Source organism: Opisthocomus hoazin, chromosome 24, assembly GCF_030867145.1.
Source record: "Opisthocomus hoazin isolate bOpiHoa1 chromosome 24, bOpiHoa1.hap1, whole genome shotgun sequence".
Taxonomy (NCBI): Eukaryota; Metazoa; Chordata; class Aves; order Opisthocomiformes; family Opisthocomidae; genus Opisthocomus; species Opisthocomus hoazin.
The window spans coordinates 5,359,876-5,377,924 of record NC_134437.1 but is presented as its reverse complement, the minus strand read 5'-3'; the positions used below and the strand labels follow the sequence as shown (position 1 = coordinate 5,377,924).

The following is an 18,049-nucleotide window of genomic DNA, read 5'->3' as shown; positions in this document are numbered from 1 at the left end:
GGGGGGCTGCTGGAGCTGATTTTCCCCCCCGAGTTCAGGCTCCTCTTCTTCCCAGCGTGGCGTTCTGCTCCCTTCCCTTGCGATGTCTGCCCTGCTCGCCGAGCTCGCGCGGGGCAGGGTACCGAGGCCAAAGACACCCCCCGCCTTCGCCTCCCCGCACCGTCCGTCGCTGGAAGCAGGGCAAAGCAGTGCCTTCAGCCAAACCCCTGCCCTGGTGATGTTTTCCCCGGCGGGAGGGGGGTTTTTGCCCCCCGCCGCCGTTCCCCTGCCGTCCTCGCGCTCTTCCTCGGCGCAGATTGCCGGCTAATGGGGTGGAGCTAGCGTGAGCGCTCTCTATTAATGGAGCAGAATACAAACAGAATAAAGCCTTCATTTCCCGGGCTGTGATTTCATTATTAATATACTTTACAGTTCACAGGTTGTTCATTTGCTTCCATGTTTTCTCAGCTGGTGTAATCTGTGGCGCAGAGTGAGAAGAGTCATAAAATTTCCATTTCCAGTTGAATGTGCGTCCAATTCGCCGTGAAATGTTTCTCTCTGTCGTGAATATTAAGTGCCCAAGGAGTCGGTAGCCGCAGGATTAGGCAGGGCAGGTTGCCAGCCCCGCTCCTCATCCCGGGGGCACGGGAGAGACGTGGGTGCGGAGAAGGAAAGGCGACAAGGCGAGGTCGAAAGACTGAGGGAAGGAGCACGTGGAAGAGGGAAACGGGGAGGAGAGCGAGAAGCCGCGCAAAATATGCCGGAGGGAAAGGGAGAAAAGTTGGGGGGTGGCAAAGAGTCTGGCTGCAGGGAGGGAGGTGGGCGAAGGATGCTCTGACGGAGCAGACCCGCGCTCCACCTCCTCAACTCCCCCTCCCGCAACCTTGATACTGGGACAACGACGCTGAGGGCTGCAGAGCTGTGCCCTTTCCCTCGCCTGAACATGAGCAGAAAGAGAATTTCCTTGCGCCCGGCGAGGCTGAGGAACGCTGCTGCGCGCGCAGGGGCAAGGAGCTGGGACGTGCTCGCGAGCCGGAGCCGCTCGGCTGCCCCGTACTGAGCTGAACAGCAGCAGCGCATCGCTCCGGAGTTGTAAGCACCGCTGCACACGCAGAGAAACGACTTGTCGCATGAATTTTGGGGAAAAAAAATGTGTTCTGCTCGTGGTTACGTGGCCAGCAGGAAAAGCGGGGCGAGTTGTCACGTATTTAGTGTATTCTTGCATGGTTTGTAGCAAATTCAGTACGCTGGAGGTATTTAACAGATGTGTAGACGCGGGGCTTGGGGACACGGTTTAACGGTGGACTCGGCAGCGTTAGGTTTGCGGTTGGGCTCGATGATCTTAAAGGCCTTTTGCAACAGAAATAATTGTACGGTTCTGAACGCGATGCTCTGGGTGGCTGGGGCAGGCGGCTCGCGCCGGGGACCGGGAGCCGGCAGTGCCGCGGGGGGCTGCCCGCATCTGCTGCCGTGCCATGGGCAGCGGGCACATCTGGTGGATGGCACCGTTTCCTTCCGATTCTTTGCTGAAATGGGTTGTGCCACAGCCTTCCTCACTGCAGGGGAAAAAAATGGCTCTTCCTTTGCCGGCTTCTCTTGGTCGAGTCAAGATAATAATAGTCTTTTTCTGATCCCCTGAACTTTCCCATCTGCTTGGTAAAACAATGGCAATTCTTTTTCCTGCCGCTCTCTCTCGCTGCCTTCCTCTCTTTTTATTTTGATCCTCCTACGGTATAATTTAAAGCCAGAGCAATGCCGTAGCCCGTGGGCTTTACCCCTTCCTGTGATGCACTGCTGTTATTTAAAATGGCTTTTCCCTGGCAGGGCAATGCCTCTCGCTGCCCTCCCAGCGCCCGTAGCGGGGCCGATACCTTCACAGGAGGCTTGGAGAGAGGACGATGGGCTCGACCGTCCCCAGTCCCTCCCAGCGCCCGGAGGCTGGCGTCACCCATCCCTGTAATGCCTGGCACAGCTCCCCATCTCCCCTCGCCAGTCCCCCGCAGCCCCCCGGCCACGCCGAGCCCATCCATCTCGCCGGCCGGGCATTTCTTCTCTCAGTAAGCCGCAATATTGCGAAGGATCCTCCAGAAATGGAGACATCAGTGCCATAAAACACGAGGGACAGAGCAAGGCCACTGGGCTGGAAAATAGCGTGTCTGAAAAAAATAAAGACGGGCTAAAGATGATGGAGAGGAGATGGCGAGCGTGATTCGGATGGCTCCGGGAGGCGAAGAGGGGTCGGGGGGTCCCACGGGAAGAGGAGGGAAGGGAAATATGCCCCGTCTGCAGAAAGCCACATCTGGGCTTGCCGGGAGCGGCACACAGGGAGAAGGGAAGGTTTCCCAGATCCGCCTGACTTCATACCAGCTCTGGGGATGGATTTAGGTGGCACTTGGTGCTTATTTTTTCACTCTAATGCCATTATGCCACTTGCTTCCCATCCTAGGGATGTTTTCTTAATGCGGCTGAAATACGGCTTAACGGAGGTTACAGCCGTTGAACGCCTTGGATCGCAATTGCTGCTTAAGAGCTTGTCCTGCGGAGAAAGCCTTTGGGTTTGAATTTGCAGCCGGAGGGACCCTGCAGTCCCGGCTGCCAGCAGCTGTTTTTCAGACAAATCCGGAGGAAAGCGGGGCTCCTGGAATTTGGCCGGGGATGCTCTCGCCCGCAGAGCGATGCCGTTTGCGCGCAGGTTGGGAGGGGACGCGGTGGATCTCGCCACCGGTATCCCAGCCGGGTGTTTTTTTAGAGGGTGCTTTACCAAAATCCTGCAAATAGCAGGCAGGAGCACCTCGTTTCTTGGTGTCGTCTCCTCGCCGAGCCTTGCGCACCGCAGCTTCTCCTGGAGGCGGCGAGAAAGCTGCCAGCAATGGGGTGGGCTCCAGGAAAGCCCAGTTGCCACAGGATTTAACCGCGGAGCAGCGCTCCCGCGAACAGGACGCGCGTGTTTGTCGGAGTGATTTTCTCCGGCGGCTTCTGTCGCTCGCCAGCATCTCGGCATCGTCGCAGCAAATAATTTACAGACTACCCACCGCACCCCAGCTGTCAGGCAGCCCCTCCGCGCGTATGGGGCCCTACCTTGCCGCCTCTCCAAAGGAACTCACCGGCAAAGGCTGAGCGCCAAACAACAGGACAAATTAAATCAAAAGCACAGCTCCGGCACCCAGGGGGAAAATGCACATCAGCTTTGACTTATGGCGTGGCGCACGCTTACAAGAGAGAAGCAGCGGCTTTTGTCACTGCGAGGGGCCATGAAAAATGAATTAGGGCCGCTGCTGGGAGAGGGCACGCAGGAGAATCTTTCATTCTGGCGACGCTGTCCTCTGTCACCTTGCAAGCGGCGACGGGGAAGGAAATCGCGGGGAGGAAGGGAGAGCGAGGAGAGAAAAGAGAGGGGACTTCTTGTTGGGTGGCTCTAGGCTGCGGGAGGGAGCAGGAGAGGGAGAGCGGCTCGGATGCCCCGAGAGCAGCGTTGGTGCTTGAGCGGGAGCAGAGAGCTGCTGTCTCATCAGTGACTCTCTGGAGAGGGCTTGGCTCCGTGGGAGCCTCGACGTTTGGTGTTCGTGTGCCTTTTGCCTGCATTCCTGCAAGGAGGCAGAAGTGCTGGGCGGGAGGCGGCTCGGTGCCGGTGGGCAGCCTCTGCCGAACCATTCCTCCGCGAGCATCCGTCCCTCCCGGTGCCACCACAAGGGCCACCACCTTGCCTCGGAGCGGGTGGGCCCCGAGGAGGGTGACGTCCAACTCTGCTTGCATTATGCATGAGGATCGTCAAGAAAACGGGTCCTCTAATGAGCCCCACGCCCAGCTTTGCACAGAGCTGACACCGCTTACGCGCCTTGCGAACTGCAGCCGTCGCTAATTTGCTCTAACGGGGCGGCACGTGCCGTCCGGACCTTCTCCTGGAGCTCGGCATCCTCACCGGCGTGCCGGGAGGAGGAAGGGCGCTGCCAGTTTGCCAAGTCCCCAGCCGCCTCCGAGCTAGCGCCGCAATAAAAGGGCTCGGTCTTTATTTGCCTCGTTTGCTCCTGAGTTAGAGCCTCCTTCAAGGGTGGTTGGTCCCGGAGTTGTTTTGTTTTGTTTCTTTAAATATTAATTTCCATAATCCTTTTATTTCCCAGGGAACTACTTCTTGCAAACAAAAGGTATTAATGCTCCTCTTTTATTCCCGGTAACAAATGAGTTGTCTGCGGCACGCCAACATCCCGGCAGCAGCGCGTGTGCGTCGGCAGCCGGACGGCGACGCGCTGGGGAACGGGGAGAAGCATCCCCGAGGGGTCCCAGGGTCCGCGGCAGCGTCTCCCTGGATCACCATCATCATCCTCGGAGATGCTCGCCCGGAGAGGGAGGGCAGCGAGCGCGGCCGGCGCCGGGAAGCCCCCGCGCAGCCCGGGATCCCGGTCTTCTGCGTGGAGGCGTCTCTGAGATGCCTTTTTGAGATGGAAGATTGGAGAGCCGAAGGCCGGGAAGCACAATAGAAGACAGACTGCTTGTACCTCATTGTCTGGAGAATAGATGGGCTGCGGGCTCCCGGAGAATAGGAGCTGCCACTCAGGCGGCTTTAATAGAACAGGCGGCAGATAGATTTCAATAACAGAAATGAGTATAAATATTGTTAGCGGAGAAGAGAGGAAAAGTGAAAAAGATCTTGTTTGACGAGTCACAGCGGGAAACTTTCAAGGACTTTTAAGCTAAAAACTCTTCACAATGGTGCTATAATGGGCAGCCGGATCGACTCGGCCGCGTTACGCAGCGCCGGCGGGGCGAGCGGACCGGGCAGGCGTCCCCGGCGCGGTTGCGCATGGGAGGTTTGGCCGTGGATGCAGGGCACGGCGGCGAGGTGGCCGTGCCGGGGGAGCCCGCTCAGCTTTCAGCTCCCCGTGCTCTGCTTTGGCTGTAGGCTGTGAATATAGGCTGTAGGCTGTGAATATAGGCTGTAGGCTGTGAATATAGGCTGTAGGCTGTGAATATAGGCTGAGCGACCGGAGCAGGCGACGTGGTGGTATCTGCAGGGTCTCTGCAAGTTGCACGTCGCAGTGAGTGTTGAGATGTGTTGCATGTGCCCGCTTAATAGTTAAATATCTGAGTTATTGTAGGATGCGTGAGCCCCAGGCGTGGTCTTGGGGCTGGCCGTAGGTGCACCGAGCAAATGCAGCCACAGAGGTGGGTCGTGGCTCGGATCTAGCCCCAAGCAGCACAAGCAGTCCAAGAAAATGTCTTCCCCGGCAGCAAAGAGCGGAGGTTTGGCAGCAGGCTGCGGAGCGGCAGCCTCAGTGATCGCCGGTGCGTTCGGAGGGTGCCCGTCGAAATCCCCGTGTCCTGTCCCCGAGGTCGTGGGCAGCCAGGGATGGGCCTTTCGGAAATACTCACTTCTGCTCGTGTCAGCCCAAAATCATGCCTGGAGGTTGCATCTCGAGGAGAAATGCGAGGCACCATCGGCTCCAACTAGTTGCAAGGCGACGAGAAGCCGCAGAGCTGCACGGCCGTGCGCGAGGAGAGGCTCCCGCAGCCCATGGGAGCAGGGGACGCCGACCCCAGCACCAGAGCAGGATTTTGCGGCGACCACGGATCCATCGCTCAGCTCGCACCTGCCTGGGGTGCGTCAGGAGCCTTCGTCGCAGCGGTCGGCACCGGCCACCCCTCTCCCTCGCAGCCCACACCCACCACGCGTGAGGGCACGGAGCAAAATGAGCTGTGAAAGTTCTGCCGAATCCGGCTAAAGGAAGGGTAGGAGCAAGGGAAACGGGGTGTTCCCCCCTTCCTTGGTGACCATCACCACCCCTGCGGCGTGAGGATGAGGAGGAACCCCAGGCTGCGGCAGCGGAGGGAGCTGCCGCGAAGCAAGAGCCAGGCAGCGAGAGCACCGTCCCAGGGGGCTTCGCACAATGTCAGGCCACGGAAACACGCTCATCAACATGGACAAGCGTGTAAGAGGAGCAGTTTCTTCCCTTGTCGTCGGGAAACTTCAAAAAGAGAGAGACTCGGCCCCGTGTAAGCACGGGATACGCTGCGTGCCCGTTTCGGGGGTTATGGTCCTCCTTCTGAAGGCTTGCGAGGAATGAAGAAGAGGAGGTCCATACCCTGTCTCTGCCGTGCACTGGTCGCTTTCCAAAGGGATCGCTCCTCTGAGAGGGGTCGCAGATGGAGAAGGGCCGGAGCCCGTGCTACGGGGATGTAATATTTGCGAGAGGAGCGCGCCGTGCTGGCCTGGGTCGATAGGGTAATCTTAAAAAAAAAATCATTCAATGATTGCTGTGGGTGATTTCCAGCAGGTTAATTACCCCAGTCTGTCTCCGCCGGAGCGTGGCGGCGTTAAGCCAGCACCGGGGAGTCGGAAAGAGGGGGTGCGCGGAGGGGAAGCTGCCCTAGCCGGCATCACTCCAAACAAAAACGGGCAAGGGAAAATCAGAAAAGCCTGAACTTTGTTCGTTATGTGTTAATTGAGCAGCCAGGAGCAGGTAGGAGCGATGAAGAAGAGGCGAAGCAGGCGCTTCCCCCGCCTGTGGGCACGGCGCGTGCCGGAGGCAGCCTGAGCTCTGTGTCACCCGGGGCTGTGTCGGGGCTGCGAGCAGTGAGGTTTGGGGCGATTCCTTCCCCCGCCTCCTTCCCCGCACGCCGGGAGCCGCCGAGCTGCCCGTGCGATGCCGCTAAATCACCCGCCCCGCGCTGTGCCGTGGCGGCGGAGAGGGGAAGCGGGTCTCGGGCGCCGACGATTCGCTCTTATTACCTTTGTGTGTTTTATTTATTTACTATAAACTGTTATAGGGCGGCCATCACTGCCGCATCAGGGTGACGTGCGAGATATATGGCTCTCGGTTTGAGCGCATCACTTGGAGCCGGGAGTCTGCGCGGTGTTAATTTTTATTGCCAGAAGTAGCCGTAAATTGATAGTTCAGAATCGCTGTAGGGACTGTAATTAACTAGTTACTATTTCACCTCCAAAAGGAGCAATGTTTCACGCTCTTACTTTTACTTCTCTGGAATCAGCCGCTGTCAACATCCGCTGAAGCCTGTATAAAGATTTATAGACCTTGGAGGTAAATATTGACTAATGGGCAGCTTGGCTTAATGTTCACCTTGAAGGACAATAAATTGCGCTATTGATTGAAGCGAGATGTCAATATCTGCATTGTTGTAAACATTTTAATAAAATTATCTCCATAAAATATTCTCTTTCTCCGGCCGATGCCGGCTGTTCGGATCGGTGCCCGGCGAACGCGGCGGCACGGCGTAGCGGGCAGGGTAGCGTCTGGGGACCGACCCTAGGACTTTGGGCATCCGTGGGGAGACCATACCCACGGCAGGATGGTTGCTGAGGCCGAGCTGCAGAGGTGGAAATATCGCAGCCCTGCCCAGCTGGGCTGGCTCGCCCTGGTCTGAGGTGCGGGGAGCCGGTACGGGCGCACGGACGCGTGAAAGACGTGCCCTCGGTGCTGGGCGTTGCGTGCTGGGCTCGGAGCAGGGGCAGGGACGGCTTCACGAGGGCTGTGGTCCTCGGGAGCTAGCGTGGTGCGTGGCAGCAGTGACGGTCGCGTGCCTCTTGCCTCGCTCGCTGCACCACGGCCACCGTGCCGAGCTCCCGGTTGAGCAAAGCTTCCTTAGTGGGCAGCGTTCAGGCAGGGAAACCGCGAGCATCGTGTCCTCGAGACCTGAAAATGGCTGCCACGGTGGTGCGTAATTAATTCGGGAACACGTGTTCTCTTTCCGGTGAGCTATTATCTTGTCAGAGGCTCAGTGGAAGCAAACGGGTAGGAGAAGAGCCGGGCTGGGAAAACAAGAAGCAAGGGAAGGAGGAAGGCAAGGAGGGAGGAGTACGGATGCCCGAGGCATCTCCCCGTGCCTCGTCGCGTCGGCACCGTGCGCCTGGCAACGCGTGGCACCGACCGCTGCCTTGTTGATGGCGATCTAAGGTACCCACAGTGGCTTCTCTGCTCCACGTGAGATGGCATTCGGTTGTCTGTGCCTCTGTATTTCGGGTTTCTGGCCACCGTGGTGCTCAGCGTTGTCTGGCTGGAGGCTCCCGAACGCTGCCGAGCTCCCCGGCTCCATGGGTGACGTGGGCTGATCGTCGTGCATCGCATCCGTCTTGGCTGTTGTGCAGCTCCGGGCTGAGTTTTCCCACCTGCTCCTTTGTGCTTCCCCTTCCCCGAGTGTTTTTTTGTGGAGAGCTGCAGAGTTGCAGGTCTGGCAGAGTGAGACCGGAATGGTACGTGGTGGTCTGTGAGCTCGCCGAGCGGGTGGATTCGAGCTCTGGTTTTCCATCTCCCTGGCTCGCACTGGGTTAGTTCATCATCCTCGGCTGATGAGCAAGGATTATGCTTTTGCCTAGTCTGTGAGTGTTCCATTTCTGGCCTGTATTATATTATTAGTATTAATAATAATAACGATGGGTGCTGGCTGTGCTGGTTTTCTAGCTCCTGAGGAGATGAGAGAGCTCTCCGATTAATTCCCCGCCATATTTCAGCTCCTAATTGTGCTCGAGCAGAGACAGCCTTGAAATGTCCCCACCACCAATTCGGGCAGAGCAGGGCTGGTACCGGCCGGGGGGGAGCTCCCGGAGCCACGGGGCCAGCCCTGCCCCGAGCATCCCCGAGCTCCGGGTGACCGCGGCAGTCGGGTGCCCATTGCGTTGCTCAAGCTCCAGCCTCGGGCGAGCGGTGGGAGCAATCCCAAAGGGCCTGATGTACGTCAGATTGATTGGACAAATAACCCCGTCCGAAACCCGGGCTCGCCTCGCTCTTTACCCCGGGGAACTGAGCTTCACCCCGAGCAGCATCCATGTCCCCGTGCAACCCAGCGAGCAGATAAATGTCCCTCCAGTGCCCCGCCAGCCCCGAGGGACCCCAGCAGCCACGCTGACACGGCTCTGCACTTACAGATTGTGTTTGCTTAACCCCAGCCCTGCTCCCTCGGTCCCATCTATTTGTTTTTCCATTCCTGGCAGTCACTAATGAATGAGATTTGTCCAACTATCAACCAGACTTCCCGTAATAAATAGGCAAAAATGCAGAGGCCGGGGAGCCGAGCGGTTCAGCAATTACCCTCGGTCCACGCCTTCGCCCCTCGGCCGACACGGGCACGATCCGGCAGCGAAGCGGCTTTATGGGTCCGGTTCTCCTGCAAAGCTCCTTGCGCAGGAGGAGATGGGGGACACGGTGGGCGTCACCTGTGGGAAGCGATGCCCTTGGGATGGGGATCCCTCACGTCACCTCATTCCTCGAGGTGCAGGAGCGAGCGCGGAGGAGGCAGGATCTGGTCACAGCTTCTGGCAGGGATGGTCTTGCTGATGCTGTCACCGTCGTTGTCCGAGCATCGGTAATACCAGATGGTGCTCAGGGCAAAGGCAGGCGTCAGCGCCGGCTCGGAGCATCCCGTTCCGGATGGCTCTGCGTGTCAGGGTTGCTGGGTCGTAGCCGAAATCCCGCGGCTGCCAGCGCGGAGCGTGCCAGACCCTGAAACCCCGAGCTCTTTGCGCTCTGCCTCTCCATCGGCCGATTACCACGCGCTTATCTCCGACTTCAGTGCCACGCCGGCACAGAGGAAGCCTTCATCTCTCAATTTCCCCAGCTCTCGCAGGTGGAAAGCTGACCCTCGCAGTTACGGTAATGAAGTCTTTCGCTGGGTAATGAAATGCACTCGAGCTGCTTTGCTCCCAGATCAAACCGGGGACGTGAGAGCTAATTCTCGCCGCGTGCGAGCCGGCTGGCTTCGTTAGGGAGCGGAGCGTTATCTGAGCCTTCGCACAAACCGGAGTCGGATTTGCGCGCCGAGCATCTGAGGGCCATCGGCTGTGTCGTTATTTTATCAGCAGGCAGCGCTGTGCTACAGAGAAGCCGATTCTAGGTCAGCCATAAAAGGGATTTTTTTCTTTCTTTTTTTTTTTTCCCTCCTTTTTTTTCCCCCCTATCTCCTTTTTTTTTCGCAGCACACAGTGCTGCAGGCCGGGTGGATGTAACGCTGTGTCTCCAAAGGGTGTTGGCTCTGGGGTAACGCCATCATATCTTGCCCTTTGGTCTTGACCCTGAGCTGCTCGGGTGGGAATTTCAGTGCAGGGCTGGGGGGTGGGGGTTGGTGGACGCAGGCTCATCGTGGCAGCTTGCAGGGGAAAACTCGCTTCCCCCCTTTCTGAAGCTCGTGGGGCTGCCTTCCCAGTTAGGCCAGCCTGGGAGAGCGGGACGCGTGTGCGCGGGGTCCTCGCTCCGGCTGCCGAGCGTGCGGGAGGCTGTCAAAGCCTCAGCCGGTGGGATGCAGCCTCCCGCCCGCGGACTCTGCGTGCGTTTGTTAGGAGCGGGATGCCCGCGGTTGAGCGTGGCGAGACGCGGCCCGTCGGGTAGCGAGGGCGAGCACGGGATCGCCCGGCTCAGCCGGCCGAGCTCACCGCGTCCCCCGGGGACCGGGGACCCGAGCTCGGCCTCTCTGCCACTGGCACTTACTCCTAGAAACAGCTGTCCAGAGCTAATTTATTTCCTAATGCTGCAGCAATGTTAATTTATAAATTACACTGGTAATTCAAGCTATTATTAATTTCAGATGGTGTAGGGCAAGCCTAATTAAAATATGACACCGATTGCCACACATATGTACCAAGGACGACCGTTTAAAATTTATAGGAATATTAAGTGTGACACCGGTCTCGGAGATGCTTCGCTGAGTAATTACGGCATCTCGGCTGCGGGAGATCCGGCGGGGAGATGTAAACCAAGGGAAAGGAGATGTGGTGTCCAAAACCCTCCGGTGCCGTTCGTGTCCGAATCGCCGTGTTTCTTTAATTTAACTCCGCGTTCGCTGCAACGCCGCGATCTCCGTCAGCCTGGAGAGGCTGTCGCAGCCTCGCCAGCCGCGTGCCGTGGGTCAGCTGGCTGTGAATGAGTCAAAAGGGAAAAATTAGAGCGGGGTGTCTGTGTAGAGGTGGGCGAGCCACCCAGCAGGAGGGTGGGGTGGGACGCGCCGTTGCCAGGGAGAGGTGACTTCAGGTTATTCTAGCAGGGTGCAGGCTTGGCGAGGACCACTTTGCCCGTCCCCGCACACCTTGGGGACGTTGTCCCCAGCCAGCGACGCGCTTGGCGGGGCCGGGGCCACCGCAGAGGTCCAGCGCTTGCAGGCAGCTTTCTGAGAGGGGTTTCCTTGGGGCGGTGGGGCGGGTGTCCTAGGGCAGCGTGACACGGTTTGCCGTGCCTCCCCATCCCTCACAGCCCCCTCCCTCTGTCCCTGCAGCCGTGGGCTTCATCAGCGAGGACGAATACCTGGAGATCACGGGCATCACGCGGGAGCAGTCCGGGGAGTACGAGTGCAGTGCCTCCAACGACGTGGCAGCGCCCGTCGTCCAGCGAGTCAAAGTCACCGTCAACTGTGAGTACCCGGGTGGCTGCTGGGGATGGGACGGGGACAGGGATGGAGCGGGTCACAGTGCCACCGCACGAGGGGACTTGGGAAGCGGGGCAAACCTAGCCTTCAGGCCCTGGAGCCAGGACAAGTGGCAGCAGTTTTCCTGAGCAGGTGGTGTTTGGCCCTTTTTTCCCCATCTTTTCAAGCTCCAATTTTTTCTACCACCTCCTCCTCAGCTGTCTCCCTCAACTTGGGTTTTCCGCCCATGGTGAGATGCTGTGCTGATAGCCTCCGGGGAGAGGAGAGAAGTGAGCAGTAAACAGGCGCTTTTTCCTTTAGAAAAAATCCAAGAGAGAAAGAAAGAGAGCAAGGAAGAACGCAGCACCATTTGTGCTCCGAGGTGGAGGGGAAGACCCTCCGGAGCTCCTCTCTGGCCACCTCTCCAGCTGCTTTGGGCTGGTACAGGGGCACATGCGGTTCCCAAAACCTGGGGGGGGGTCTCCAGTCCTCGGAGGAGCCCACGCTCGGCTGCGGCGTGGGGTCCTCCATCAGCCCAAAACCCCCCGGAGGGCAGCGCCGGGAGCTAGACACAGGCTCCGAGATGATTTTGAGACCTTCCTGAACGCGGGGGAAGAAAAGGGAGCTCGAGGAGCAAGGGGAGGGGTTGGGAGGCCCGGGGCTGCCAGACACCGAACCCAGACCCCCATCTTCCCCCGCAGACCCGCCGTACATCTCGGACGCCAAGAGCACCGGGGTGCCGGTGGGGCAGAAGGGCATCCTGCTGTGCGAAGCCTCCGCCGTCCCCTCCGCCGACTTCCAGTGGTACAAGGACGACAAGCGGTAAGATGGGTTTTGCCCTCCGTCTGGGTGGGCAGCGCGGGCAGGATCGCTGCCGCCCGTTGCGTGGTCTCGCGGTGAATCCCCGCTTGGGTGAAGCACGGCGGCCAAGAGCGATGTTGGCAGCGCAAATCCAAGTACTCCGGAGCGGACGGGGTCCCTGTCACCTTTATAAGCGCTTTGGCCGGAAGGCAGCGTCAGCCTCTCGCTCTGGGAAGGGCGGGAGGGACGTGGTGTCGGTCGAGAGGGGGGGTTTGCTACGTTTGAGCAGCGTGCCCTGGCTACGCCGTGCCGAGCCCGCCGCGGTGCCGGCGTTGGGTCCGCGGAAGGGGTTTGCCGCAGATGGGGCCAGAACCGTCTCCTCTGTCCATGAGGGCCACGGGCAGGCAGGGAGCTGGTGGGGGTCAGGGAAGGTGTCCTGCAGAGCCAGGAGGACCGAGGAGCCCTTGGGGCTGATCCGAGAGGGAAGCTGGGCTCTTCCCTTGAGCATCCCTCCCTCGGCACGGCATCTGGCAAGCCCCAGAGCCATCCTTCAGCATCTGTGGGGACGCCCGGAGACAGCACGGGGACGGTGTGGGCTGGCAGCTAAGGGACGAGCAGCAGAGTAGCGTCTGTCTCCCGTATCTGTCCCAGTGCCATCCCTTTGCCCTCTTTATGCCTGATCTCACCCCCAAGCTCGATGTCCCCGCTCTCAGGCAGGACCAGGTTATAGCCAGTCGTGGAAAATAGCGTGTGCTTCTCCTCCTGACCCATCTCCGTGAGTGTCTCCCCTTCTGCTTTTCTCCCAGGCTGGCTGAAGGACAGAAAGGACTGAAAGTGGAGAACAAAGCCTTCTTCTCCAGACTGACTTTCTTCAACGTCTCCGAGCAGGACTACGGCAACTACACCTGCGTAGCCTCCAACCAGCTAGGGAACACCAACGCCAGCATGATCCTCTACGGTGAGTAGGGCTTAGCGGCGAGACCGCCGACGTGTCAGACACGGGAAGGGTCTCCCTTGTCTTGTGGGGGAACTGTGCGTTTGCCGATGACCTTTTCCACTCCGGCGCGTGGGTCGGAGGCTGCGGTGAGCCCAGGGAAAGTGTGCAAGCCTCCAAACCTTCCTCCTGACCCAGGCCCCGTGTCTGCCACTGCTCTGAGGTGTTTGGCACCGCGTTTGGGGTTCGCCGTCTGTGCAGAGTTAGGGCTTGGCTGCGGGTTTCCATCTTCTCGCTCTCATCAGTACGTAGGAGAGTCTGTGGTTCAAGGCGTCGTCCTGTGCTGGTCGGTGGGAGGAGAGATGGCACTCAGGACCATATTCCCCCTGAGAATAAACGGCCCCCACAGCTGTCCCCCCTTCCAGGTCATGTTTTCCGCTCCAGATGTATTCTTACCGACGGTGCCAGAGGGAGGTGGGCAGGTGCAGGGCTTGGGGACCTCCGTCCTCTCCCACCGTTGTCGTCCTCCTTGCCGCCCACCCTGCCTCTGGCAGTCCCACCCCGTGGCGAGCACTGACCGTGGGTGACATTAATACCGGCTGGTGGTAAGAGAAGCATGGAGCGGTGCGGAGCTTGGCATTAATCAGCGCTAAGAGCGTCTGGTGGAAAGAGCAGTGAGGCTGGTGAAGGGTCTGGAGAACAAGTCTGAGGAGGAGCGGCTGAGGGAACTGGGGCTGTTTAGTCTGGAGAAGAGGAGGCTGAGCGGGAAGTTATTGCTCTCTACCTGAAAGGAGGTCATAGTGAGGCGGGTGTTGGTCTCTTCCCCAAGTAACTAGCGATAGGACGAGAGGGAATGGCCTCAAGTTGTGTCAGGGGAGGTTTAGATTGGATATTAGGAACAATGTCTTTACTGAAAGAGTGGTCGGACATTGGAACAGGCTGCCCAGGGAGGCGGTGGAGTCACCGTGCCTGGAGGTGTTTAAAAAACTTGTAGATGGGGTCCTTCAGGACATGGTTTAGCAGGCATGGTGGGGTTGGGGTGATGGCTGGACTTGATGATCTTAGAGGTCTTTTGCAACCTATGATTCTATGAAGGCACTGGTTTCCTGCAGCCTTGAGCCCTCTGGTATTGCAAACCCTTACCTAGCATCTACAAAGGATTTAATTTAATCCACAGAGTGCAGGAGACCCCTTTTTCCACAGGAGAGACCGGGCTGGAGCGCAGCAGGGTCCCGGTGGGCCCAAATGTGGGGGCTTGGTCGGCTTGTAGGTGTGTGATGGTCGCAAGAAGTGGAAGGAAAACGAAGTAAAAGGTTCTAAACGAAAAGAGGGTAGAATAAGAGTGGATATGAGGAAGGAATTTTTTACAGTGAGGGTGGTGAAACCCTGGCACAGGCTGCCCAAAGAGGTGGTCGATGCCCCATCCCTGCAAACATCCAAGGTCAGGTTGGACGGGGCTCTGAGCAACCTGGTCCAGTTGAGGATGTCCCTGCTCACGGGCAGGGAGGGTGGGCTAGATGGCCTTCAAAGGTCCCTTCCAGCCCGAACCGTTCTATGAGAAGGACGTAAGCATTGTGGTGTAGGAGGAAGGGTGTCCCTGGCAATCTGGTCTCTCTGCCGCTGTCCTCCTGCGCGTCTGTGCCGAAGGCGATGCCCGCCTCGTGCCTTCCGTCGCCGTGTACGTACACGGGAAGCTTTTCTGGCTCAGCGTGAGTGGGCTCGGTGACCGGCTTGGCAAGGGCTTGGTAGGTGCTTCTGTGGTGTTTGTCACCCTTTTGCAACGGCCATGCAGCGTGTTGGGTCACTGTTCCTTCCTCCCGCGTAGTGTTGTTCTCCCTGGAAGGGGGACCATGCATTGGAACCAGCTGCCGTCATCCCAGGCATCTCCCATGCCGGGGTCTTGGCGAAGTCATAAATCATTTATGCGTTTCGGGGGAGCCCCAGGTCAGGGAAGCGCTTTGTCTGGGGCGAGCAGAGGATGCCGGGCTTGCCGGGGGGGCCGCACTCGGCAGCCGTGGGGCTCGCCGGAGGGGCTCGTCCTCACCCGCTGTCGGTATCGGCAGCCGCGTCGGGTTCCCCCGAGCTGCGGCAGAGCAGTTTGTCCCGTCTGGGATGCTCGGCTCCACGCCCGCAGCCCTCCATGTAGAGCTAACCTTGGATGTTAATGAGCCTATCAACCATTTGTTCCCCCCAAAATAGTCTGTGGTGTAAGTGAGGAACCTTAGCGTCTTTACCTGCCCGTTAAGCCATCATTAGCATTGCCTAGGAACCACCTCGCCTCTCTTCCCCCCTGGGCAATCAGTGGTGTCCCAGATAACGCCGTTTTTCAGGGATGCGGACACCTCCGGCCCGGGTCCGTCCGTGGGATGGCTGTGCCAAGCAGCCTGGGCTACGTGCACGTCCTTCGCCTCGACGGCGTGGGCTGCCTGCGCCTTTCTGGGGTTCAAATCCGCAGCGGTGTGGGACCTCGGTCTGGCCCCCGCAGATGCAGGCTGGATGAAAAGCCCCCAGAAGTCAAGGTGACTTCTTTGTGAGAGCTGTCGGTTGTTTGGTTTCTAACCCAGGAGCGATGTTTTCTGTGGCTGGGGCCGTGATGGCAGCGTCGGGCGGGACGCAGTGAAGCACCCCGCAGAAGCCTGAAGTCTATTTCACGATCCCCCTTCGCTTTGTCGTTCCGACTCCGAATCCCATCAGGGAATGAAACCGGAGCCCTTTGACCGCCTGTAATTTCCACAGAGCCGCATCGATTAATCCTTTCGGTTCTTATTAATTGAATCCCCTCGGGGGAAACGGGGTGGGTTCCCCAGGCCGCCCTGACCCCCTGTAATTAGCAGCAAGGCGGGGGGCCCCGCACGCCGCCGTCGAGCGTCATCGGGCTGAGCTCGCCGGTCCCTAAGCAACCGGATCCTTCGGTCCAGCAATTAATATGTCTTTATTTATCGTGATGAAAGATGAGAGGGAAGTGGCATGTGGTGGCTGCCCCAGGAGAAATGTCTCACCTGCGAGGTTTTAGGGGACAACGTTGTGAGTATCCCCTTTTCCCTGAAGCTGAGCGAGTGTTTCGGAGTTCTTCCCCCTGCCCCCCTCCCAAATGGAGGTTTAAATCCGTGCGGGTGCTCCGCCGTGAGGCTCTCCGGGGCTGTGTGACAGAGGCTAATGTAGCATACATCTTGTAATCCTTTCCTTAATCTAATTTTTCAGGGAGGTCAACTGGTGCTTTATTTAACACGTAGCGCTTGGTATTATCAGCCTCGTTCAGCGGCTCATTTGGCGCTGTCCGTGACATGACAGCGCTGGGTGAACCCGCATCATTTGGTTGAGGGGGGCTGAAAAGAAAAAAAAAACAAAGCCCTCCGCTTCTCCCTCGGTCGCGCGGTCCACGTTGCTTCCCAGAGGCTGGCGTCGGGGCGATGAAACCCGTTTGGGATGTAGCAGAGGATAAACCCGTTTGGGTGCTGCGAGAGGCCCCAGACCCACGCCGGAGGGGAACAGGAGGAGCGCGGGGGGAGAGCCGAAGCCCTGGCACCCCCCAGATCCCAGCCCCGGCGCTGTGCTTTTTGCTCGGGTGCCAGCACGGACTTTGCCAGGGCCCGTCCCAGGTCTGGGGCTCGCCTCGGGTCGCGCAGCCCTCTCCCCGGAGCGGGGGACCGCGGCCCCGGAGGAGCGGGGTGCGATTCGGGCAGCAGCATCACCCCTTGCTACCCAGCCCCAGCTCGGGGGCAGGTTGAGCGAAGCATCTCAAGCCAGCGCTTTTCCATTGCCCTTTTGCCTTAACTTTCGCTTGTTCTTTAATTTTTTAGAAGAGACAACTACCGCTCTGACACCCTGGAAAGGTCAGTAATTCGGGGTCCCCCCCGCAACACCAGCGCTCCCCCCGCTCCGTTTCCCCGCGGGCCCCTCCGGCTCCCGCCCCAGGTTGTCCCTTCAGGAGCCGTGGCACCAGCCCCTGTCACCTCCCACCCCACAACCCCGCCGCTCCCGCTGGTACAGCGATGAACGAGGGCTTTCTCCCTGGTGTTGAGCTGCCCACCCATCCTGCCTCCTCCCTGCCAGCCTCCCGTGCCCGTCCGGTGGTGGTCTGTGCCCTCTGCATGCCCCGTCCCCTCGGTCCCCCGCTCCCTCCCCATCGCCGCCGCGCTCCTCTCCCTGTTGCTGGGGCGCAAGCAGGGACGTCTCTGTGCTCCGCTTTCCCGCGTCGCTGTGGGAATGGGTCCTGTGGGTCCTTCCTCTTCTGGGATGCTTCTGGTGCGTCTTTTCGGGGATGCGGTAGGGGCGGAGAGGCGGCCGGTCTCGGTGTTTTTGTGGTCCCGCCGCCTGCCATGACATCCCATCAGCATCTTGGTTTTGGGGCTCCGTAGCCAGGCGGTTTTATTTGTTGAGTGGCAAGCCCTTGGGATGACTTCCAGATGTCAGGAGAGCTTTGGAGATAGCGCAGGGCTGATGGCATCTCCAGATCTGCCCTTGCACGTGGCTTCCCGGCCACGCCAGGGCTTGGGGTCAAGCGAGAAGTGTCGTGAATCGCGTGTGAGCGTTGTCGGAAGAGCAAATGGTTAATGTTTCTAAGTGCCTCAGGCTGTGGAAGGAAGGGACGCATCCTGGGGTTTCAAAAGCGATCTGACCTCGTGGACAGCCCCACTTGGGGGGGAGGCCATCCCAAGGTCTCCCCCCACCCTAGTGTGTTCCCCTGGGCCAACATTTTGGGGTGTTTTGGTGAAAGCCACTGGGTCAGGCACCTTCCGTGCCTTTTCCCACGGCGAGCTTTGCGCTGCAGACCCTCAAATGGGGCTTCCCCGGTGCTGGACAGGCTTTGCTCTTCTTGACCATCCTCTTCATCCCACCTCATCGTTCTTGAGATAGTCTGGGGCCGCGGGCAGAGTGCATTGTCAGCAGCGAGGCGCGTAACGCGGAGCACTGCTGGTGGGGTCTCTGCTGGGTGGGCGGGCAGTTATCGTCCCCCTCCTGAGGGAGACAAGTGGGGAACAACGGAGCGCTCAC

At 59.2% G+C, this 18,049-nt stretch overlaps 1 protein-coding gene across 8 annotated transcripts in view; it reads left to right on the top strand.

The window, feature by feature from the left end:
- LOC104326841 (protein CEPU-1) overlaps positions 1–18,049 on the top strand; it is a 332,439-nt gene that overhangs the window by 312,012 nt on the left and 2,378 nt on the right. For 7 of the 8 annotated variants that reach the window (XM_075442552.1, XM_075442554.1, XM_075442557.1 and 4 more), the window contains 4 exons: positions 11,191–11,325; positions 12,021–12,141; positions 12,927–13,078; positions 16,855–16,887. In XM_075442552.1, coding sequence (XP_075298667.1) covers positions 11,191–11,325; positions 12,021–12,141; positions 12,927–13,078; positions 16,855–16,887 — 441 coding nt within the window. The remainder of the gene's footprint in view (positions 1–11,190; positions 11,326–12,020; positions 12,142–12,926; positions 13,079–16,854; positions 16,888–18,049) is intronic. The other variant, XM_075442553.1, reaches the window with a different exon arrangement.